This window comes from Aedes albopictus, chromosome 1 (assembly GCF_035046485.1).
Source record: "Aedes albopictus strain Foshan chromosome 1, AalbF5, whole genome shotgun sequence".
NCBI lineage: Eukaryota > Metazoa > Arthropoda > Insecta > Diptera > Culicidae > Aedes > Aedes albopictus.
The window spans coordinates 336,981,415-337,003,093 of record NC_085136.1 but is presented as its reverse complement, the minus strand read 5'-3'; the positions used below and the strand labels follow the sequence as shown (position 1 = coordinate 337,003,093).

At 40.5% G+C, this 21,679-nt stretch overlaps 1 protein-coding gene across 1 annotated transcript; it reads right to left on the bottom strand.

The window, feature by feature from the left end:
* Positions 1 to 19,538: 19,538 nt before the first annotated feature.
* Positions 19,539 to 21,180, bottom strand: LOC134287955 (lipase 1-like). Its single transcript, XM_062851288.1, has 3 exons — positions 20,822 to 21,180; positions 20,048 to 20,758; positions 19,539 to 19,985 (listed from the first exon to the last, which is right to left on the bottom strand). The coding sequence occupies exons 1-3, from the start codon at positions 20,990 to 20,992 to the stop codon at positions 19,581 to 19,583; spliced, it is 1,287 nt and encodes a 428-aa protein (XP_062707272.1). The 5' UTR covers positions 20,993 to 21,180; the 3' UTR covers positions 19,539 to 19,580.
* Positions 21,181 to 21,679: the final 499 nt, after the last annotated feature.

The window sequence follows — 21,679 nt, the reverse complement described above, 5'->3', positions numbered from 1 at the left end:
AGATGCAGCCCTCAAGAAGCTTGGACTGAAGCCTTCGAGGTACGACCCGTGCTTGTACTACAAGTTCAGTGGCGGCAAGATCTTGTTTGTCGCAATCTACGTGGACGACCTGATGCTGTTTTCCAACGACGAAGACATGAAGGACGAAATCAAGGCCAAGCTGAGCAGCATGTTTCGCATGAAGGATCTCGGACCAGCAAAGAGTTGCCTGGGGATCCGAATTACGCGTACGGAGGATGGCATAGCCCTCGATCAAGAAGCCTACATTCAATCGATTTTGACCCGTTTCAAGATGCAAGAATCAAAACCCACATCAACGCCGATGAACACCGCAGTCAAACTGACGAAGGAAATGTCACCGCAAACCGAAGAAGAAGCCGAACAAATGGCTACGGTACCTTATCAGGAAGCGGTAGGGTGCCTTATGTATCTTGCTCAGTGCACCAGACCCGATATCCTGTTCGCCGTCAACCAACTGAGTAGGTACAACACCAATCCCGGACCAAGTCACTGGCAGGCCGTCAAGCACCTAATGCGGTACCTGAGAGGAACGTCAACGATGAAGTTGCAGTACTCAACATCTGGTAACGAGGAGATACGTGGTTTTTCCGACGCTGATTGGGCCGCTGACTCGGATGACCGGAAGTCAACCAGTGGATACATGTTCCTGTTGCAAGGCGGAGCGGTATCATGGAGCTGTAAGAGGCAACCAACCGTTGCATTGTCCACCTGTGAGGCTGAGTACATGGCGTTATCTGCTGCAGTACAAGAGGCTTCATGGTGGCATGGGCTGATGTCGCAGTTTGGTATGAAGCAACCGATAGACCTCTACTGTGACAACCAAAGCACCATATGTATTGCCAAGAACGGCGGTTACACTCCAAGAACGAAGCACATCGACATTCGTCACCACTACATCCGAGACACACTGGATCGAAGGATAATAAACATCAACTATGTTAACACCGAAGACCAAGTAGCTGACGGATTAACAAAACCACTTCAACGAATCAAGCTGGAGCGAAATCGAGAAGCCATGGGAATCGCATAACTGGCTTAAGGAGGAGTGTTGTGAAACCTATCGTAGTAACCCATGGTTATGCTAGTTAAGAATTATGTCAAATAAATTTTCACTTCTGTTCCAACCTTAGTACGAGCAAGTCGTTATTATTGCGTACTCTAATAATTTCTGTGGGAGTCCTAATGGGAATTGCTTGAAGAATTTCAGCTTCAATTCATGGAAGAAGGTCAATAGAAGTTATAGGTGAAATCCCCAGTGGAATTTCTGGAATAACCTCTGTCCTAGATATATCATTGAAGAAATGTTGTCACCTCTCCTGGGAAAGGTTCGCATGAGACGGAGGACAAAATAGGTAGAAAGATGATGCTGGAGGTACTGGTCCCAATACCCACGTACCCAAACCAGCCTATACCATTGGCTCGAAATTGTGGAACCATCGACAAAGTAAATTATTCGGGGTCAACCATAATTCAATAAATGTATTTTAGTACTTACATTACTAGTTGTAGCTTAACCTAGGTACTTGTTAAATGTGGTGTGTCGGTGTATCCCACGGCGACTGCTGGACGATGGGCCGGCCCGGACAAACGGTACACCAGCGCAAGGCCAGTTCACTCCATCGCTGGCACATCGAGCAACCATCGCGGGACTCGATCAAGACTGCTATGGCATCTTAGGCAATAAAAGAAAGGCCTGATCGGCAAAAAAGACAAAGGAGGAGCACTTAATAACCCGCCGCACAATCACACAATCTAAATTTCGACATCATCTTAGAATTTCGTCTTCTTACCGATCTCTAAGCACTCCACTATTTACTCCATTACGAGCCTAAGAAATAGCACGTGAAAGTTTGTAGGGGCATCTGCGACAGAGGAGGTAATCATAGACATTATATGTATACAATTCACTTTGCAGATCAATAGGAGGCAATCAGTGAAGTACTAGATTGAAAGTAGTGAGCTGGATTTTAGTATGGTGAGATGATCAATTCTCCATTTTTGCAATGAAATGGTGCAAACAGCGTAGGTTATATGATTTAATGGCTAATTTGATGCTATTTGAGCAAAAGTTTGAATAACTGAGTTGTTGTATTATTTTTTCCTGCAACTTCAGCAACACAGTTATCCAAACTTTTGCTCAAACAGCATCAAATTAGTCAATAAATCATATAACCTACGCTGTTTGTACGATTTCATTGCAGAAATGGAGAATTGATCATCTCACCATACAAAAATCCAGCTCACTACTTTCAATCTAGTACTTCACTGATTGCCTCCTATTACCTCGCCCTAAGCAAGCGATTATCACCACACTCACTCTACACAATTGCACAATGTCTATTCTATTGACTATAATTATAATCTTTACTATCGGTCAGACTTGTTGCTATCTGCATCCACGCACAAATATCTACTCTGCTTTGCGATTAACCGATGACTGATTTGGGTCTCAATCCAATCCAACCTATATCGTGTAGGTACGGATCAAGGTTGGTATCTCTCATCTCTTCAGCGGATGCTGATAAGAGTAAACTGTTTGCAGAGCATGAGATCTTGGATGCTTTGAGAGAAGATGTTGGTTAGAGGGTTGCTGATGTGGGATTATGGATAGATTGTGCTCCCCGCAATCTTTGTCCTGATTCGTGGTTGTTGAGATCTTACTTGCAGGCTGTCAGATGGGTGCGTTGATGGAGAATAGATGGTACTCTCATCCAACTAAACAATCTTGTGTTGTGTTGTGGTGTGTTGTGCGTGTAGTGTATTTCACATGGTAAGAAAATGACCTATGCTTCCATTTCATACAGGACACTAAGAGCAACTTTGATGCCCTCGCGAGGCTACTGATAGTGAGTAGGTTACAATGTATGGAAGAATAAATGAAGGGATTTTATAGAAAAATCTCAGAGGGATCTTCCGGTAGAATTTGCGGAAGAACTTTCCTAATAGAATTCCAAAAGGAATCACAGTGAGAATTTTTAGAAGAGAAGAGAAATTGCTGGAAGAATTGCAGCAGGAGTTGCTTGAAAAATCCTAGCCAGAATTCCAGCGCCTGGAGGAATTTTCCATGATAAATTTCTGGAAGAATCTCTGAATGAAATCTCTGAAGGAATCCTTGGAAGAATCACCGGAGGAACTACTGGAAGGATCCCAGGAAGATTGCTTGAATAATTCCACCAGAAATTCCTGAAGAAACCCTAATAGAAATTTTTAGAGCAATCTTTAGAGGAATTCTGAGAATAATCATAGTAAAAATTTCCATAGAAATTCTAGCAGAATTTGCTGGATCAATCTGTGCAGAAATTTCTAATATGTAAACCCCATCAGGACTACCTGGAGTATCCTAAGGGAAGTTCATTGAAGAAATATCGGGAGGAATCCATAAAGGAAACCTAGAGAAATCACTATCACGAATAGATAGAGGTATTTCTAGAGGAATCTATGGAGAAGTCTGTTGATTGTTCTTACCAATAACCAAAACCGCCAAAACGTACTACAGTTATATAGGTAATTCCGGGTGTGCTTAAGTTTTGTTCAAATGTGCCATTAATAATAATTCCATTGTGTGAAGTTTTAAATTTTAGGTAACTGTCAAGGAAAAATTCTAGGGGGTGCCAAATTTGTTCTAGGGGGTGCCAGGCACCCCTGGAACCCCCCCTAGCTACGCCAATGGGATTTATAGAAATGATCAAGGGATTTATATTAAAGTTACAGCTTTGTCAAAAACTCTTTCCACAATTTTCTCCAGCAATTTCTTTCAATGTTTGAACAGATTTTTTTCATGATAAAATATTCAGGCATTTCAAAAAAAATCTCTAGAAATCTTTAGAGATACATATTAGAAAACCAAAAAAATATGCAAAGTCATTCACAAGGATCTCTAGAATAATACCAAGAAAAACTTCAGAGAAAATTGGATTGTACACTTTCTTACTAACATTTTAACGACAAACGATTTCGGATCCCAGTTCAACATGCACCAATCTCAAATAGTAAACGTATGACGACAGTTTAACCTTCTAATACCCAATCCCGCCTTTAGACGGGGTATAGTTTGAGCATTTTTGTAATTTTTGTTTCGTGGAAAATCAATTTTTTCATATTTTTGGCCGATATTTAGGACTGTTCTGTATATCTCAAAATGGTTTTTGGTGTATTTTAAAACGTATTTACATTCTATAAAAATCATTGAAAAATTGATGTTTTAGTCACCTTTTAGAAGTCATTGTTTATTTTGTATTGAATCGCTACAATTAACATATTTTAAATTTTTCCCAAATCATTCTATCCTTGTTTAACAGTTTAAGGGAATCAAATACACTCTAAAATTATTTTCCTTAAAATTACACGGAAAATAAAATTTTCTGTGAAAAAAACTTAAAATAATAATATTTCAACAATAACCAACCTCAAAATGTTTTCATCTCAAAAAATCTGTTCCCCAAATTGGCTTCCAGGAAAAATATAAAAGTGTGGGGATGTTCAAAAATAAAAATTAGAAAAATCAAAAACTGAAATTCATGAAATCGAGAATTAAAAAGAATCATCTTCCAAAACATGTTTAAATCGATTTTAGATGACGAAAAATGATATTTAGATCAAAATCAAAAATTTGATTATTAGAGGGTTAAAAGTAAAATCATTTTTCTTGTATAGACAAATCGCTGGCTTGCACTTGTTCCGCATCTCAGCGTTTTGTGCCTTGGGGCAAAAAGTTGCAAATTAGAAACAAAATCATTATACCTATGCGTTTCTTCCGGATTCATTACAGTAATAGAGAATTTATTACTCCACCATACTAATTTCAAGCTGTTTACTTCTTTTTTATTCTGACTGGCATTTTCCACCCGGGCTGCGCATGATGTTTCCGAGTGGATAGGTGCAGGCGGCGCCGCTGTATATGTGAAAAACACGTGGAACACGAGCGCCGTCTACGATCGCATAGCGTAACCTTCGCCGTTACTTTACACTGTTATCACGTTTACCGCATTTATCAGAAAGCGCTTCTACCGGCACTCTAGCAAAAACGCAGCTGATTGCTTCCCATTAGAGATTAGAGATTAAGGCGCGTAAGTGGCCGTGTCTCGAAAGTTTCTACCAGGCAACCACCATGACCCCTTCTTGGGATGATGCTTACAAAGTACTCATGACCAAAACGAAGGACGCGTCAGCACCCCCGGAGCGCTCCCCCGAGATGCTGCAGAAGATCGTGGAAACGTTGTTCTCATGCCCAAACCGGCCAAAGCGAGGTTGCCGCGATGACAAACGATGAATTTATCGCAATTTTGAAGTTGCTCAAGCTGAACAAGGCTCCGGTTCCGGATGGTATTCTGATAGTAGCCAGAAAGCCGGCCATCGAAGCTAGCCCTGTGTTTATGAACAGCCCCCTAGTAAATTAGACACAAATATTTATCAAATTGTAATAAAAAGTTTCAGCTGAATTCGGCTCTGTTAAGCCTGATGACGCTTGAGCCCTAAATAAATTATTAGGTTAAAATTATCACTATCAAAGTATATCAAGACGTGTGAACTGGGCTACTTTTTTGTCAATTTTTACAGCTTGAATGGACATATTCCACAGAAATGAGTAAAAACGTATCGTTCTCAAATGCACCCAACAGACTCCGAACCATCGCGATGCAACTCTGCTACGCATGTCCGCATAACATTGAATCGCTTTTTGGGGACTGGGTCGCCCCGATTGGGTGGTATAATTACTCCCACTCAATGCGGCGGGTCCTCGCCGGTTTTTAATGATTTGTGTACACTTGCATCATTTGCAATTTGCACCACGCGCATTGGACTGTGGGTGGGAGGCTGATGACGTTGCAATTTGTGCATTGCAACATGATGATGCACATTGCACTTTGGGTGACCTCTTGACCGATTCTCGGCGCCCGTTAGTCGACGAAATTAATGAGGCGTTCGGGTGCGTCGCGGCATTGTCTTATTAAAATAATTTGTTGATTGTTTTGCCCATTATCTTAATTTCCGATTGCCTTCATATTTTTTTATCTCGCGATATGGCACCTGCTCTGCTGCAGTGCAAATCACATACCTAATGAAGTGGTTATTAAACGATTTGAGATTGTGCGGTTGCGCCCCCTCCGTGTCCTCGTCGCGTGTTTTCCGCGAAATTGGCTTTCTCGTTCCTTCAAAAGTGACAGCGGCCCCGTGCATCGATAATGATGTAAATTGTCTTCGCACCAAGATAAATTAGCAGGATCGCAGTGTGCGCTGCATAATGATGGGCGCGCGCGACCGATGATGCGAATCCATCCATTCACCCACCGCGAACGCGCCTACTGCGTTCTGATGGGGGCAAACGCAATGCATTTCGCGGCGGCGTCGCGTCAGCGGCGACACCATCAAAGCAACCTCCACGCGATCCTGACCGTCCGGGAGCATTTTTGATTGTATTAAAATTTATTATAACTTTCGCATCTCATAAATATAATTGTAAATTTGTTATAATCTTGTCCGCGGATGCACCCAGCGCAGCACACGCATGTCGCCTAATATGTATGAAATTAACAATTTTAATTTATTTGCAAGTTTTGCTACCGTAAAAGGTGAAGGACGTTTAGTTGGACGCATCTAGGGCAGCAGGATCCAGCCGTCCCTTATGGGAAGTTTTTGGTGAAAATTGCAGCGCGTCTCGCGCTCGCAGTCCCGGTCGGGATGAAAACTCGCGGAACGCATCTCTTCCGGTTCGATGTTTCCGCGTGTGTGTGTGTGAGTAAAAGTGAGATGGGCGCATCCCTATTTGGGGTGGGATTCCAGAACTGAGAAGAGGAAATTTCCATCTCGCCTACTACAATACTATGCATTTAATATCTATAGAATTACGATGCTGGTGGTACGGTATTGGCGAAATGACATTTAAATGCAGTGGTGCGATGGATTTCAGCGCACAGTGCGCAAAGACAATCGTAGAGTTTGATTGAAGCCGGAATGCAAATTGTGGATCAGTCCATTGAGCAAGTTTATTACCTCTTCAAATGAAGTGTTGGATTAACACCTAATTAAGTGATTATTTAAGATTTTGTTTACTATGTGCTAATAATGAAAATTATCACAATATAAGTATTCTCTTTTATCGCTTTTAGCCGAAACAGACAATCACGATAAGGGCCCATATAGCCGAGGCGGTAAACGCACGGGTATTCAGCATGACCATGCTGAGGGTGACGGGTTCGATTCCCGGTCGGTCCAGGATCTTTTCGTAAAGGAAATTTCCTTGACTTCCTTGGGCATAGAGTATCTTCGTGCCTGCCACACGATATACGCATGCAAAATGGTCATTGGCAGAGGAAGCTCTCAGTTAACCCTCTACTTCCCATGGTTGCTCTAGAGCACCATCGATTTTCGACGAACTCCGGACAAACGGAATTAGATGAATATGATGCAATAATTTTTAGAATATGATTATAACCTCATAAGGTTAACCCAACTACTACCTACTTGTTTCAATAGTTGAACTATTGATAAACAATCAAAAACCTATTGATTTACAACCAAAATTTTTTTCATTGATTTCGAAAAATTTAGCCAATTTGCAATAACTTCTGTTCTACCACTTTTTTCGGAAACGCTTTTTTGGCATAGATATAGCCGTTCAAAGTCGTGGGAAGGAAAGGGTTAATAACTGTGGAAGTGCTCATAGAACACTAAGCTGAGAAGCAGGCTTTGTCCCAATGAGGACGTTACGCCAAGAAGAGAGAGAGAGAGACAATCACGATAACGCGCTCGATAGACGATGTTGCATTCGCATTCATTGCGTAAAGTTCGTGCCATATACCAGCACACAAACCCATTGAGATAGTAACAGTCGACTGCAAGTGCATTGCACGATATTTGTGCGAAATTGTGCAATGGAATAGTTAGGAGATGGAATCTCATTTGAATTGTGAGATATATTTTTTTCTTAGATCGTCGAGTTAATGAATGGTGCATCGAATTAGTGAAGCCAGTGATTAGCGCTATGGGCACGATTGGCAACAACATCGTTAAGTTTACTCTGCATGAACGAACGACGACGAGCAACGTCATCAACTACCTAATTCGAAGTCATTTTGATACTCCATGACAACGGGATGTCAAAGAAGCCCATGATTTGAGTTACAAGCAATAGGGCGCTGCACGCCGCGTTTGCTAAGAAATTGTTTTGACGTTTTGTGGCCTTATTTATTACGATTTAAATTGAGAAAAATTTCGTTGCCTTTCGCATTTGTTTTTTTTTTTATCTGTATTAACGAGATTTTTAGCTCTAGGCTAGTTCATCTCGGGACCTACGCCTTACTTCCCTTCCGAAGGAAGAACTCACATTTTGCGAGTTTGTCGGGAGTGGGATTCGATCCCAGGTCCTCGGCGTGATAGTCAAGTGTTCTAACCATCACACCAGGTCCGCTCCACTCGCATGTGGTATTATCTTTGTGGTATTCACCCTCATTCTTGTTTACGGACGTATCCACTTTCGAACGTTTCTGGTTCGATCGAATCAGTAGGCCATTTGATTTTGCTGGCGTAAACGGGAATGCGTACGATTTTCGTTCGAAAGTGGATTCGATCGAAAACAAGAATGAGGGTGATTATCTCTGTGGTATTATTGAATTTGAAAGTTGTGCTTTACCCGCGTGGAAGAGTGCTAATTTATGATTTGCTGGTAGGGTTCTAGTCTAGTCTAGTCTACACATGCACAACCAGTCATTGAAAGAATTCTGGAAAATAGTGGAATCAACTAATTGTGCAATTTTTCTTGTCATTACACTGTTCGACAAAAAAAAACTTTTGCCGTGATCAGAGACCCCATTAGTAGGGCATAAAAGCGCATGAAAAATGTAGAAAAATGCCATTTTCAAATTTGTTGGACTACCCCTAGAAACTTTTTGAGATGAATTTGAATTTTATTCATTTTTGAAGGTTTGACACGAGCTTTAGAAATCATCATAAAGACTTTTGAAATACAATATCTTTGAAATGCAATTTTGTGCACCGCTAAAATTTCCACAGATCTGAGAAGTAACTTTGATAAATAACTAGTCAAAATTTCAGCCTATTACGACATTCCATTTCATTGATACATATCCGGGAAGAATCAAATATGACTTATATAATACAAATCCTTGAAGTTTTCTCTTAAATCAATCACAAAAAGCAAGCCCCTATCCTTATCTAATCATGACAACATAACTATTTTACTTTGATTTGACTTCGAAATGCTACACTTATGATCTAAATAACTGAATTCAAATTTTCGAGAAGAAAAACCGGTCGATCTTTCAAATTACTAACGTGGTAAGCCTGTGTAAAAATAAAAATAAAATCTAATACATTTATATTTGGCGATCAGTACAAAAAAACGTTTCCAGTGTTTTCGTGGGTTGTCTATATTCACTTAATGTTTCGAAGAACCTCCTAGCCATACCAAGGTGGTAAAATTGATAACTTATTGAATAAAAGAAACTTATTTCAATACAATGAATTGAAGCTGGCATTGCGCAGAAAACATGGTTTGAGTTCACGACTGTTCAAAACAATACAACCCTTAAAAAATGCAAACCAAAAATGAGAACACTCTCCATTTACTATTAGTAAACGTACAAGCACTGTTGCTTTCATCACATTTTACTTAGTTTCACAATACAGAATGTGAATGTTGAGGCATTACCACTGAAGACACTTTTATGAAATTAATTGAATTTGTCATGTAGTAAAATCTTAATTTCAAGCTCAATAATGTCTTCCACGATTGTAAAATTGCTTTATAAGTTCCAGCAGCATAGGGTCTGGAACCACTTGGGCAGGATCACCTATTTTGGGCACTTGTGTCTATGACTCAGTCAATTTAGAACCGATTGACTTGATTTTAGAGACACGATCAGATACGCATATTATCTAGATGTGCAACAATTCAAGTCAATCGGTTTGGAATTGACTGAGTTATAGCAGCAAGTGTCTACAATAGGTGCTCCTGCCTAAATTATCCTAGACCCTATTTGTTAATATAGTGTTAAATATTATCTATCCAGAAGCACTAAGGCGAGTTAATATAATTTATTTAGTCCAAATACACTCTTAGAAAAAATCATGTAAATTTAAGTTCACTTGGACCGTTTGACACAAATTTACGTCTTCTATCACAAATAGAAGAGAAATAAAACACATGTAAATAAAATAATGAACTGGATTCGAACTTCGATCCGCTGATTGAGAAGCACGTACTATACCTCTCGGTGAAATCACCAAGTTGCGAGACAAACGATAAATGTGAAACTGTCTCTACCTATCTGGTCAGATAGGTTTGTTGACATATTGTGCAACCAACTCGAACTTACATGATGGATGTAAAATTGAGTCAAATTTGCCATTCAGTCATGAAATGTTTACGTACGTTGATGGTTTACGTCACGTGTAAAATCCTAATTTTTTAAGAGTGTAGTCCAAATTAGTTTCAATGCAGAGGTCGTTGGAATTAGAATATATTTTTCGCATCGTATTAATTTTTTTAATTTTCACAATAGATCTAAAAACAGGTCGCAGTGACTTATATACCCAACAAGGAATTTTTTTAAGAACATGGAACTGCTTGATATCCACCAGGTCAAGCAATCTGGAATGGTTTCTAAGATACACACTAAATCATTGAAAAGTATTCTCATCCATATGCGATATATGGATATTTAAATTTGGGCACGACTCGAAATTCGATCAAAACAAAATACTTCCTTGAATTAAGTAGACGAAGTGTATTTTGCCTGAATTGTGATCCTAATCCATCGCATTCAAAATCGCAGTTTATTGGTATTTAAACATGATTATGAAAGTAACATTTGATGTTAAATGTTACAATAAACTTTGTTCATTTTCATAAGCGACAATTTTTTTTTTGAAAACTGCAATTAGAACATTACATTTATTTGGAAAAGTTTTTCCTTAAAATACTCATGTTGACCTCAATGAATTAACTTTCTGCCTGTGGATCCTTTGTAATCATATCCTAAAATTTCTCGTATAGCTTTCTAGAATCATACTTAGTTAAACCAGATGTTTGAATTACAATTTTCATCTTCTTCAGTCAGAGACTGAAAAATATATTACCACTAGAAAACGGACGTCACATCTAGTGACCTAGTGGAGAACTTGTAAAGAAACATTTTCTCCTACTGGAGCGGAAATCCATCCAATATTCCGAGGCGTACGAAGTATCCGAAAGACTGACGCTTCACGGCATTAACGCATAGAAGCTTTTTAAATGGATATGAATATGAGCGTTCTTTATGGGATTAGATTAATAAAAAAAAACCTAAAAGATTTTCACTATATAAGTCAGAGTTAGGCCTTCGCGGATATGTATCAATGAAACGGAATGTCGTGATAGGTAGAAATTTTGACTAGTTATTTATCAAAGTTGCTTCTCAGATCTGTGAAAATTTCAGCGGTGCACATAACTGCATTTCAATGATATTGTATTTCAAATGTGTTTATGATGATTTCTAAAGCTCTTGTCGAACCTTCAAAAATGAATAAAATTCAAACTCATCTCAAAAAGTTTCTAGGGGTGCTCCAACAAATTTGAAAATGGCATTTTTCTACATTTTCCATGCGCTTTTATGCCCTACTAATGGGGTCTCTGATCACGGCAAAAGTTTTTTTTTGTCGGACAGTGTTATTAATGCTTGCAGTACATCGGAAATGCATTACAAGCATTGAAGTGACCAGGCCTGCTGGGCAGCGTTATTAGTTTTACAAGAAAGCTACCCTCCGCTCAGCCTTATATACGATCAAAAAACATGAAAATCGGTGAGGGTGACGATGCTAAGAAGGTTAATGTCACCCCTTGGTCCTTAGTTTTCAGGGTTGGATCACAGGTATTTACTCTGTGCCTTGCCCTTATGCCTAGGCTTGAGCGCCTTTTCTTTGGTATGATCTAGGGGCTGTCCATAAACCACGTGGTCATTTTTTTGGGACTTCTCAACCCCCTCCCCCCCCCCCCGCGTGGTCATTAGTTCATACAAAAATGTTTATTCGTCCATACAAAATGGTCATTGGCCGAACCCCCCCCCCCCCCCCCCCCCTCATGACCACGTGATTTATGGACAGCCCCTAACACTGGTACACGTGGCTTCTGTGTAAGGACAGAAAAACAGAGTATAGTTTTGTAGATATTAACAAAAAATATATGATAAGCTCTAGAAGATGCAATGCACGAGTAAAGAAAAAATCCAGAAATTGGCCACCACTACCAGCACTACGCTGATTTGTGTAGAAAAGGAGAGGTTTTTGAAACGTAATGTACAAAATACAACAGCGTGACTGCTGAAGAGTGAAATTATACTATTAGAATATAATGTTATTAGTTTTAATTTTATTATGTTTCTTTTAGTTATAAAAGGATTGGTATAAATTTGCTAAGGCTGGTCGCTAAACTCCCACGAAACAAAAAAAAATCATCAGGGATTCCATTAAAAGCTTCGTCAAGGATTTCTCCAGAACCTCATTTAAAACTCCTTCAGAAAGTTCTTCTATGAATTCCACCAGGGATTCATTTAGGAAACTCTTCAGTGATCCCTTCAGGAATTTATTCAGGGAAACATTCAGAAGTTTCTTCAAACTTTCCTCTAGCAGTTCTGAAAAAGGTTTCTGCAGGCGTTAGTTCAAGGATTCTTTCAGAAGTTTTCTCAGAGATTCCTCTAAGATATTCATCATGGATTCTTCCAGCAATTCTGAAGAGATTTATCCAGGAATTTTTCTAGAAATTTCTTAAGATGTTTCTCCTGGAATTCATTTGAAGAGTTTTTCTTAAAGTTCATTGAGGGATTTCCCTAGGAATTGTTTCAGGGAAATCTCTGAGGAATTCCAGGAGGAATTGTCGGTGAAATTTCTGAAAGAATCTCTGAAGATTAAATTATACCAGGAGGAATTCATGAAAATCCCTAAAGAAATTCCTGAAGGAATTCCTGGAAGATTCCCAAAAAAAAAATCCGGAAGAAATGCCTGGAGAAATTTATGAATTAATCTTTCGAGGAATTTCTGGAGAAAGTCGAGGAGTTCATGAAGCTATTCCTGGAGGAACTTCTGGACAAATTCTTGACGAAATCCCTTGAGAAATTTTAATACGAGACCGTGGAGAAATTTCTGAAGAATTCCCTAGAGAAATTCTTGGAGGAATTTTCTGGAGAAATCTCTGGAGAAATTTTTGGAGCAATCCCTGCATGAATTGCTAGAGGAATTTCTTGATGTAATCTCTGGAAGAATCTTTGAAGGAATTCCTAAGAGAATTCCCGGAATAATCTCTGAAAAAAAATCCATGAGGATTTCCTGAAGAAACTCCTGGAGGAATTTCGAGAGGAACTCCTGGAGGAGGCCCTGGACAAATTCCAGGATGAAATCCTGGAGAAATACCTGAAGAAATCTCTTGTGGAGGAACTCCTAGAGGAACTTTTGGAGGAACTTCTGGATAAATGCCCGTAAGAATATCTAGAGGAATATCTGGATGAAATTCCGGAGCAATCCCTGACGAAATTCCTGGAGGAATCTCTGGAGGAGATCTAGGAGATCCAGATTCCTGGAGGAATTCTTGGGAGGGTTTCTGGATAAATTCCGGGACGAATTTCTGGGGAAATTTCTGAAGGAATCCTTGGACAATTGCTTGGAGAATTTGTTGGAGGAATTCCGGTAGAAATTGCTGTAGGAATTTCTGGAAGAATTACTTGTTCGATCCCTATAGAGGCGAACCAACCAAGGGCTGAAAGTCTCTTTAATAAAGACAAATCAATCAATCAATCAATCAATTGTTCGACTCCTGGAGGGAATTCTAAAAGAATCACTGGAGAATTTCTCAGTGAATTCTTGGAGAAATTGTTGGGAAGTCACTGGATGAATTCTTGGAGGATTTCCTTGTGCAATACATAGAGGCAAGCCTAGAGAAATCTCTGGAGGAATTCTTGGAGGAACTTTTGGAGGAATGCCTGGAAGTATTCCTGGAGGAATCCTTAACGTAATGTCTAAAGGATTCCTTAGAGGAATTCCAGGAGAAATACCTGAAGAATGCCTGGAATAATTGCCTGTAGGAATGCTTGGTAGAATCTGTAGAGTCATTCTTGGAGGAATCTCTATAGAAATTCCTGGAGGAATCAGTGCATAAATTCTCGGAGGAATCCTTAGAGTAAATCTTGTAGGTTCATTTCCAGGAGAAATCCGTAGAGGAATTCTTTGAAGACTCCTGAAGGTCCCAAGTAACAATCTTGTTACAGAAGAGTCACGTCGGTGCAGGTTTTTGTTGCGCATAAGTCACTGTGACTTACTTCTAGCGAGTCAGTATTTATTTGTAAGAAGTAAGTCGCAGTGACTTCTGCGCAACATAAACCTGCGCCGCCGTAACTCTTCTGTGACAAGTGTGTTACTTGGGATATTTCTGGAGGAATACCTGTATGAATTCTCGGAGGAATCTCTAGAAGAACTTCTGGAGGAATCTCTATTGGAATTCCTGGAGAAATTTTTGGTGCAATCCCTGCAAGAATTCCCAGAGAAATTCCAGGAAGCTTTCTTAAATTTACGCAGGAATTTCTTGAGATATTGCAAGAATCCCTGGAGGTATTTCTGGAGAAATCCCAGGAAGAATTCATGAGGGAATCCCAACAGAAGTTCTTGAACTTGAAGGAGTTCTTGAAGAAATCCTGAACGGATTCTAAGAAGATTTCGCGAAGTAACTCCTGTATGCATCCCTATAGCAGTTCCTTAACCTATCAGAATGCGCGCCATCAAGCAGCTAGAACTGCACCACGCTCACGCTGTATACTACGAGCAAGGTTTTTAGGTAGCGTTGTACTTTTTCACAACGGCGCGCGTCCTGATGGGTTAAGGGATTCCTGTAGGAATTCCTAAATAAACCCCAGAAGGTATTCCGGAAGCAATCCCAAGATGAATTCCTAAGCGAATCCCTAAAGTTTCTGAAGAAAGTTCTGGATTAATTCATGGTAGGGTTCTTCAAAGAATTCCGGGAGGAATTCCTGAAGAAATCCCAAGAAGAGTTCCCAGGGAAATCTTTAAAGGAATTTTTAAAATCCTTGAAGTTGTTTCGAAAAAAATACGGAAGGAATTCTCGAGTGAATCTCTGGAAGAATTTTTGAAGGAATACTTGGAGGAATTCCTGATGGAATTCCGTGAGGAAGTCCGGAAGTAATACCATGAGAAATTCGTAAGGAAATCCTAGAGGAGAGCTTTCTAAACGAACACATAGAAAAACTCTGAAGGAAACCATGCCTGCAGTAATTTCTAGACGAATTATTGAAGGAATACTTAGATGAACTGCTCAAGATTTTTCTGTACATTTTTTGAATAAACTCCTGGATTAATTTTTGAATAATGTCAGGTAAAATTTTCTGAGAAAAACCTAGGAAAGATATTCGACAAAAACATTTCGAATAATTTCATATGGAATTATTGGAACAATCTCAAGCGGAATTCATTGAGAATCTGTGGATAAATCTCTGAAGGAAACCTGACGAAAAACCTAAAAGGAATCCTCAAAAAAAGCACTGGAACAATTAATCACTGGAGGAACCTCTACAGGGGAAAATCCCGCAAGAATGCCTGGTGGAATCTCTAGAGGAATTCTAGAAAAAATCACTTTAGGAATCCATGATGGAATCACTAAAGGAAGCTATGGGAAAATTGCTGATGAAATTCGTCGATGCATCCTTGCTGAAGTATCTGTAAGAAATTTTGAAGGAATCGTGCGAGGAGTTCCTGAAGCATTTCTTGAAACATGCCCTGAAGCAATCACTATCGGAACTTCACAAGATGTTCAAGGAAGAATTCACGAATTAGAAATTCTTGAAGAAGTTCCCGAATGAATACCTGGAGGAATTTGTGGAGGTGTCGCTGGAGGAATTCATAAAAAAATCCCAGGTTTTTGCTCTGAGCATGATGTTTATTTGAATTGAATACAAGTGAACATTTGTAAACTTCTAGCTACTACACTTTATAGAAGCATATGTTTCTAGTAAGTCCTTTTCTTTCCCTACCGGAGCTGGTTCCGGCATATCCGGGAAATTGGGCATGTTGTTATTGTATTCTTTGGATGAGAATCACAAAATTCAGCCATTCAACCAAGCTAGTTATTAGGAATAAAATTCTATGATAAGATTTAAGTGGTAGGGGGATTAGAAGCGTAATAGGTACTTTAGGCCTGTATAACAGAGTAAAACTTAACATATTATAAATTAACTTACAACTTTAACTTGTTTTCTACGTCTTTCAATCATTTATAGGAGGTAGAATGTCTTCAATGTGAAGAAATAATGTATTTCTTAGAGATGGCAGAAAAGGTACGGGGCATAATGGACAACCCTGCATATTTTATGCCAATTCTTTGGTTACATCGACTAGTTAAGTAATTTGCCTACGGAGATCAATACCACAGATATAATACTCCATCTTAGAGTTTACATAACATCAAAGTTAATTAACCTAAATATTCGGATTTTTAACGTACTCATTTGCTTAGGGTGCCAATGGATCATTGAAGCCGACTTTTCCGCTACTCACCGCATCAAAACAAAAGCGCCACCATATATGGACGGCAACACAGTGACAGCAGTCGAGTTACGTCAAACACACAAGACTACGGTGGCGCTATCTTTTCATTTCATAGCGGCCGTTTTAGTTATTTTAGTGATCCATTATGCTCCCAATCCTCTACCTCTACCTATTTCTTCGCGGGATGTCGCTTATTATTTCATCCGGTATTTCTCTTATAGGTTCTCAAAATACCTCCTGGATTTTCTTCCAATTTTCTCTCGGGATTACTCACAGAACTTTTTTTTAGAGATGACCCGCTTTTTCAGGATATCTTCCAAAGTTTCTTGCGTGGCTTCTCGCTAGATTTCACTTGGATTCTGTGGGAATTTAGTTGATGGTTTTTGATGAGAATCGCCCAGCGCAGCGACCTGATACACTGACCGAAGAAAGAGAAAGAGTCGCGGCTTGCTATGATCTCGTCAGCAGCTGTCACTCGATAGAGTAGGCGTTATCCCGGATGGGCAATGTGCGTGCGTTATCAACTGTCTGTTGACATATTGAGGGATAAGACTCTCAACACACTGAGAGATGCTCATTGTCAGATATACTTATACCACACAGATTTCTTTCGTTAGTTTTCTCCAAGGTATTTCTTGGGTGATCCCAGAGAGTATTCCGAGTTGAAACGCCTGAAAATACCTGCAAGAATTCCTGTAGCAACTTTTAGAGAAATCTCGAAAAGAACACCCACAATTTCGGCACAATGGCCGTTAGGGATTTCGGGAAGAATTCTGGGAATAATCCCAAGAAAATCGCTAGAAAATAACCGCAGGATGATTCTTTCAGGGATTCCTATAAGAAACTCAGAGGAAGAAAATGGGATGTGTTAATCACCGTTAACTGATATTTATCTGTTCTATTGTATCTCTCGGTAAGGTAATGGTTGAGCTTTGGTGAGATAAATGAAAAGATAACTAAGAGGTAAAGCCTAACAAGTCTCTGAAAGAAATCGTGGTAAGAACTCCATAAGAAATATCAGTATTAGCTCCAGCAGAAATCCAGAAGAAACCCTGCATAAAATCTTGTGAGAAAGTTCACCATAGATTCAGAAAAATCTGAGAAACAGCTCAGAAGTAACAACGAAAAGAAACTGCTAAGAAACTCCCGATTGAAATCTTAGGTCAAACTTCTAGAGAAATCCCGGGAGGATCTTTAGGAAATAAATGTGTGAGAAACTCTTGTAGAAATCCCAAGAGAAACTCTTTACTTGACTCTAAAGCAAAGCTAACAAAAATTGCTTAAAGAAATTACGAGAGCAAACACCGTCAGGGACTATGGGAGTAATACAGGAAAAACCCCCGGAAAAAAAATCCTTGGAGGAACTCTAGCAGAAATCCCAGATTTTACTCCTGTACAAATTCAGAGAGAAATCCCGGGAAAACTGTTGGAGAAATCTCTAGACAAACTCCGAAAGAAAGCGGGGGGAATAATCCACGTGAAAACCCGAACGAAACCCTAAAAGAAATACCGCAACAACATCTGAGAAATATTTTAAGAGAAACTCCTTTCCGCAGTAAATATGTTGAGAGTGACTTTGCTAAGAAAGTCGATGTCACTACGTCGAGACTCTGGACTGTGGAATGAGACAAAAAAATACCTTATGTCCTAGCTCGAAAGACCAGACTTAAGTGTCATTACTCGGTCTCTGGCTGTTGACTGTTGGGTAGTACGCAGATCGTGAGAATTTTCTTGGCCTATCTCGATGCGTGGAAAATTCAGGCAAAGGAATCGCTCATGAAATAATAAAGCGTCGCTTTATTCCGGATCCTAGTACGGAGCTGAAACGAAACGTCAAATCAAAAAGGGCTTGCTGTGTTAAATTTCTTAACCATTCCGGTCATGGAAAAATTAATTACTGAACGAAAATTACTTGAGCGAATCCGTTTGAAGTGCATACCTCGCATATATATACAACTACACAATTCAAATAGGAACGAACTCACCAAATTCATAAATTCAAGAGTGCCATTGACCAATAACAGAAACGGATGTCCCTCTTCTCTGATTAGCCTCACTTCTGTCTCCAAATGAAGCACTAACAACACCATCATCAGCATACCTCATAGGTTCCAGAACGTTCCGGTGTACAAAATTCTTTACACAATGCCTTCGTCTATCGATTGGTTTCGATGCAATGTTTTGTTTGCTTTTCAGGTATCAGCAATCATTTTCCATTCGCAGGAATAAAAACCCATATAAACACGAACTAGAAAAAACGCGAACGCGAAAAACACGACGACAGCACAGAATTTAGAACACCGACTACTACGATTTCTTTTAAAAGAATTCTCCGAATCTTGTAAAAAAGTCGGTACGAATCTTGGTACGAATTCGGAAAAGCCTTCGGGATGAAATCATGAGAAATATGGAAAGAATCTGGTGAAAAAACCTGGAAGGCATTTCCAAGAGGTATCTCTCGAAAAATGAGTTGCAAATAATAAGAGCGTACTTCTTGCGATTGACGGCATCGTACAGCTAAATAAAATTGTATTATTTTAAGGGTCAACAAGATCTATACAAACAGTAATATTACGCCACCGTGAATCCGATTTAACCGAAAGATAAATATGCCATTCATCCACATTGCTTACACTGTTGTAACTCACTTCACACCTTTAGATTCCTGTTTAGATTGATTGAGTGTACAATTAGCAACTTCCACCTAACGACGGGAAATTTTCCTATCAAAATCGCCAATTACAGACAGAATAACAAACAAACATCTCTCACAAAGTAGGCACGTGTGCACAGCAACATTTCTTCGCATCGCATGTACGACCGCACCATTACCGTTGCTAAAATTGTCAATCAGTCAAATTGCACGCATCAGGCCTGCTTGGATCCTCCAATTACCGCGAACTTGAACCGATCTGACGGAGGCCATGACGATGATAATCGGGAACCGATTGGGGAACGGTCCCGAACAGGCTAATTTCTTTCCACAAAACTGTCGTCGCTTCCCACGGTTACCTTGTTTACTACACTACTGGGGGGCTGTTTATTGTGTTGTACTGTTCGAGTACCGGACGCATCTTATCGTACACATCGGAGCGGGCGTTTTTCGCCAGTATGAAATCGAGATGGTTGAACTTCCGGTCCGTCACCAGGTTGGCGGCAACTACGCGGGGTAGCATCTTGTAGAACTCTTGGACGTCCTTCGGGTGTACCATCCAGTCGTTGCGGCCGTAGAAGATCAGGACCGGTGCGGACGAAGCTGTGAGATTGTAGGCCGGGGGTTTGCCGTTGCTGTAGATGTGGAGATTTCCCTTCCGGCCGTGGTCGTACTGCCGGAAGTGGCCCGATCGGGCCACCTGGACGAAGTGCATCAACTGTCTGGTGGAAGCACCTGCGGGGGCGTGACCCATGTAGGCCGTTGCGAGTTTCTAGGAGAGGATGGGGGTATGATAAGAGATTGGGTAGGGTGGTTGATGGTTGATGAACTTACCGGCGAGTAGGACTCCGGATGAGGACCGGTCAACTGCCCCAGCAGTTCTTCACAGACAGTTTCCCTTGCGTTTTTCGGACAAAGGGATTCCATCACTTTGTGGTTCTCGTCATTGTACGGCAAAAACTCGAACACCCTTAGAGAATCCAAAACTTCCTTAATAGTGTCCGAGAGATCGATAAGGACCCGAAGTATGGGACTCCGTATTCGTTTGAGCACAACTGCTGGCGAGAGGGCCGTCATGAGGGCAATCTTTTGGTTGTACTCAGGACGTGCACTGGACATCACAAAGTACGTGGTGGTACCTTGCGAATGTCCGATGTACTGGAGTTTGTTCAATCCGGTTACATTCAGCACGTAATCGATCATACCAGGGAGATCGTAGTAACCGATTTCATGCCAGCTGAAGTCCCAGAATTCCTCTGAATGGAGCGGCAGGTCCTGGTGACGCCTAGAATACCGCGTTCCTCGGGCGTTTCCCAACCACACTTCGTAGCCATCGTCCGCAAGATAGTAGGCGAGGCTATTGTTCGGACCACTAATGACGAAATCTGCTGAACTACCAAGTAGACCGTGCATCACGAAAACGGGGAGCTTTTGGGTTTGGGATGGTTGCCGTGGCATTATCCGAAACAAAGTAAGCATGTAACCGTCTTCTGTAGTAGCCGAATGGACTTCCACCTTGTAACCATACTTTTCGATCAACTCTGGCTGTGAACAAAGAAAACCATGGCATACTAATCCTTTACGCCGGGTGAGTTAATTTTTACTTACAACTGTCATATCTCCATCCACATCTTCAATTTGAAACCAAGTGTCGTCCGGCAACGATTGGATTTCGTTTTCCTTTTTGAAGAAGTCATCTTCGTCAGGATATCCTAAGGCAGAACCGCCGAATAGAGCACCTGCCAAAAATAGCACCCACCAGCACCGAATAAAAGCCATCGAACTACTTTGAAAATTCTCAATATCCGGAAGTCAGTACACCGCGCGCGTATCAACCGGTCGGAATGACAACCGCCGAGGCAACGTTCTGATCAGAACTGAGCCAAGTTCAAGATTTGATCAAGTTCATCAGGCTCGTACCCCGGCTGGCTGACTCCGTCGTCAGCGCCTACTCCTCGCGCGCCGAGCGCTAGAGGATGATATTCCTCCTCCTCCTCCACTTCCACATCGTCATCGTCATCATCATCATCATCACATGTGAAACACCCCTCCGGGGGAAGATTACAGCTGCACAGCAAAACCGCTCAGCACTAAAATGTGTAAGCCCTACTCATAAGTGCATAATTTCCAGACCACACAAAAATGTGTTACAGTTACACATTTTCAAAAACAGCTCGTACACTCCTCCAGATGCGAAATGTTGATATTTTTTTTGTTTTCCAAGGTCACTAGTAAACCTAGCTAGATTTCTGTACAAAAATTTTTGCGAATTTAACGATTTTGCGGACACAGGAGCTGATTTTGTGAATGTGCAAGGGTTACACATTTTTGGTGTAGTCTGGAAATTATGCACTTTTGTGCTGAGCGGCGTTAGCGTGTGTACAGTTGCCCACCGCGCCGTCGTTTACTTACATCGCAACCACAGTAGCCTGGATGGAAGAACTGCTCGAAAAGTAATCGTGATCG

What these genes read in the sequence shown, in the direction of transcription:
- LOC134287955 (XM_062851288.1), bottom strand. Translation starts at nt 20,992, where the DNA reads ATGGCTTTTATTCGGTGCTGGTGGGTGCTATTTTTGGCAGGTGCTCTA. An exon ending in TGGATGGAGATATGACAGTT is followed by an intron (nt 20,759 to 20,821) that starts GTAAGTAAAAAT and finishes CTTTGTTCACAG; the next exon opens with CCAGAGTTGATCGAAAAGTA. An exon ending in ATCCGGAGTCCTACTCGCCG is followed by an intron (nt 19,986 to 20,047) that starts GTAAGTTCATCA and finishes ATCCTCTCCTAG; the next exon opens with AAACTCGCAACGGCCTACAT.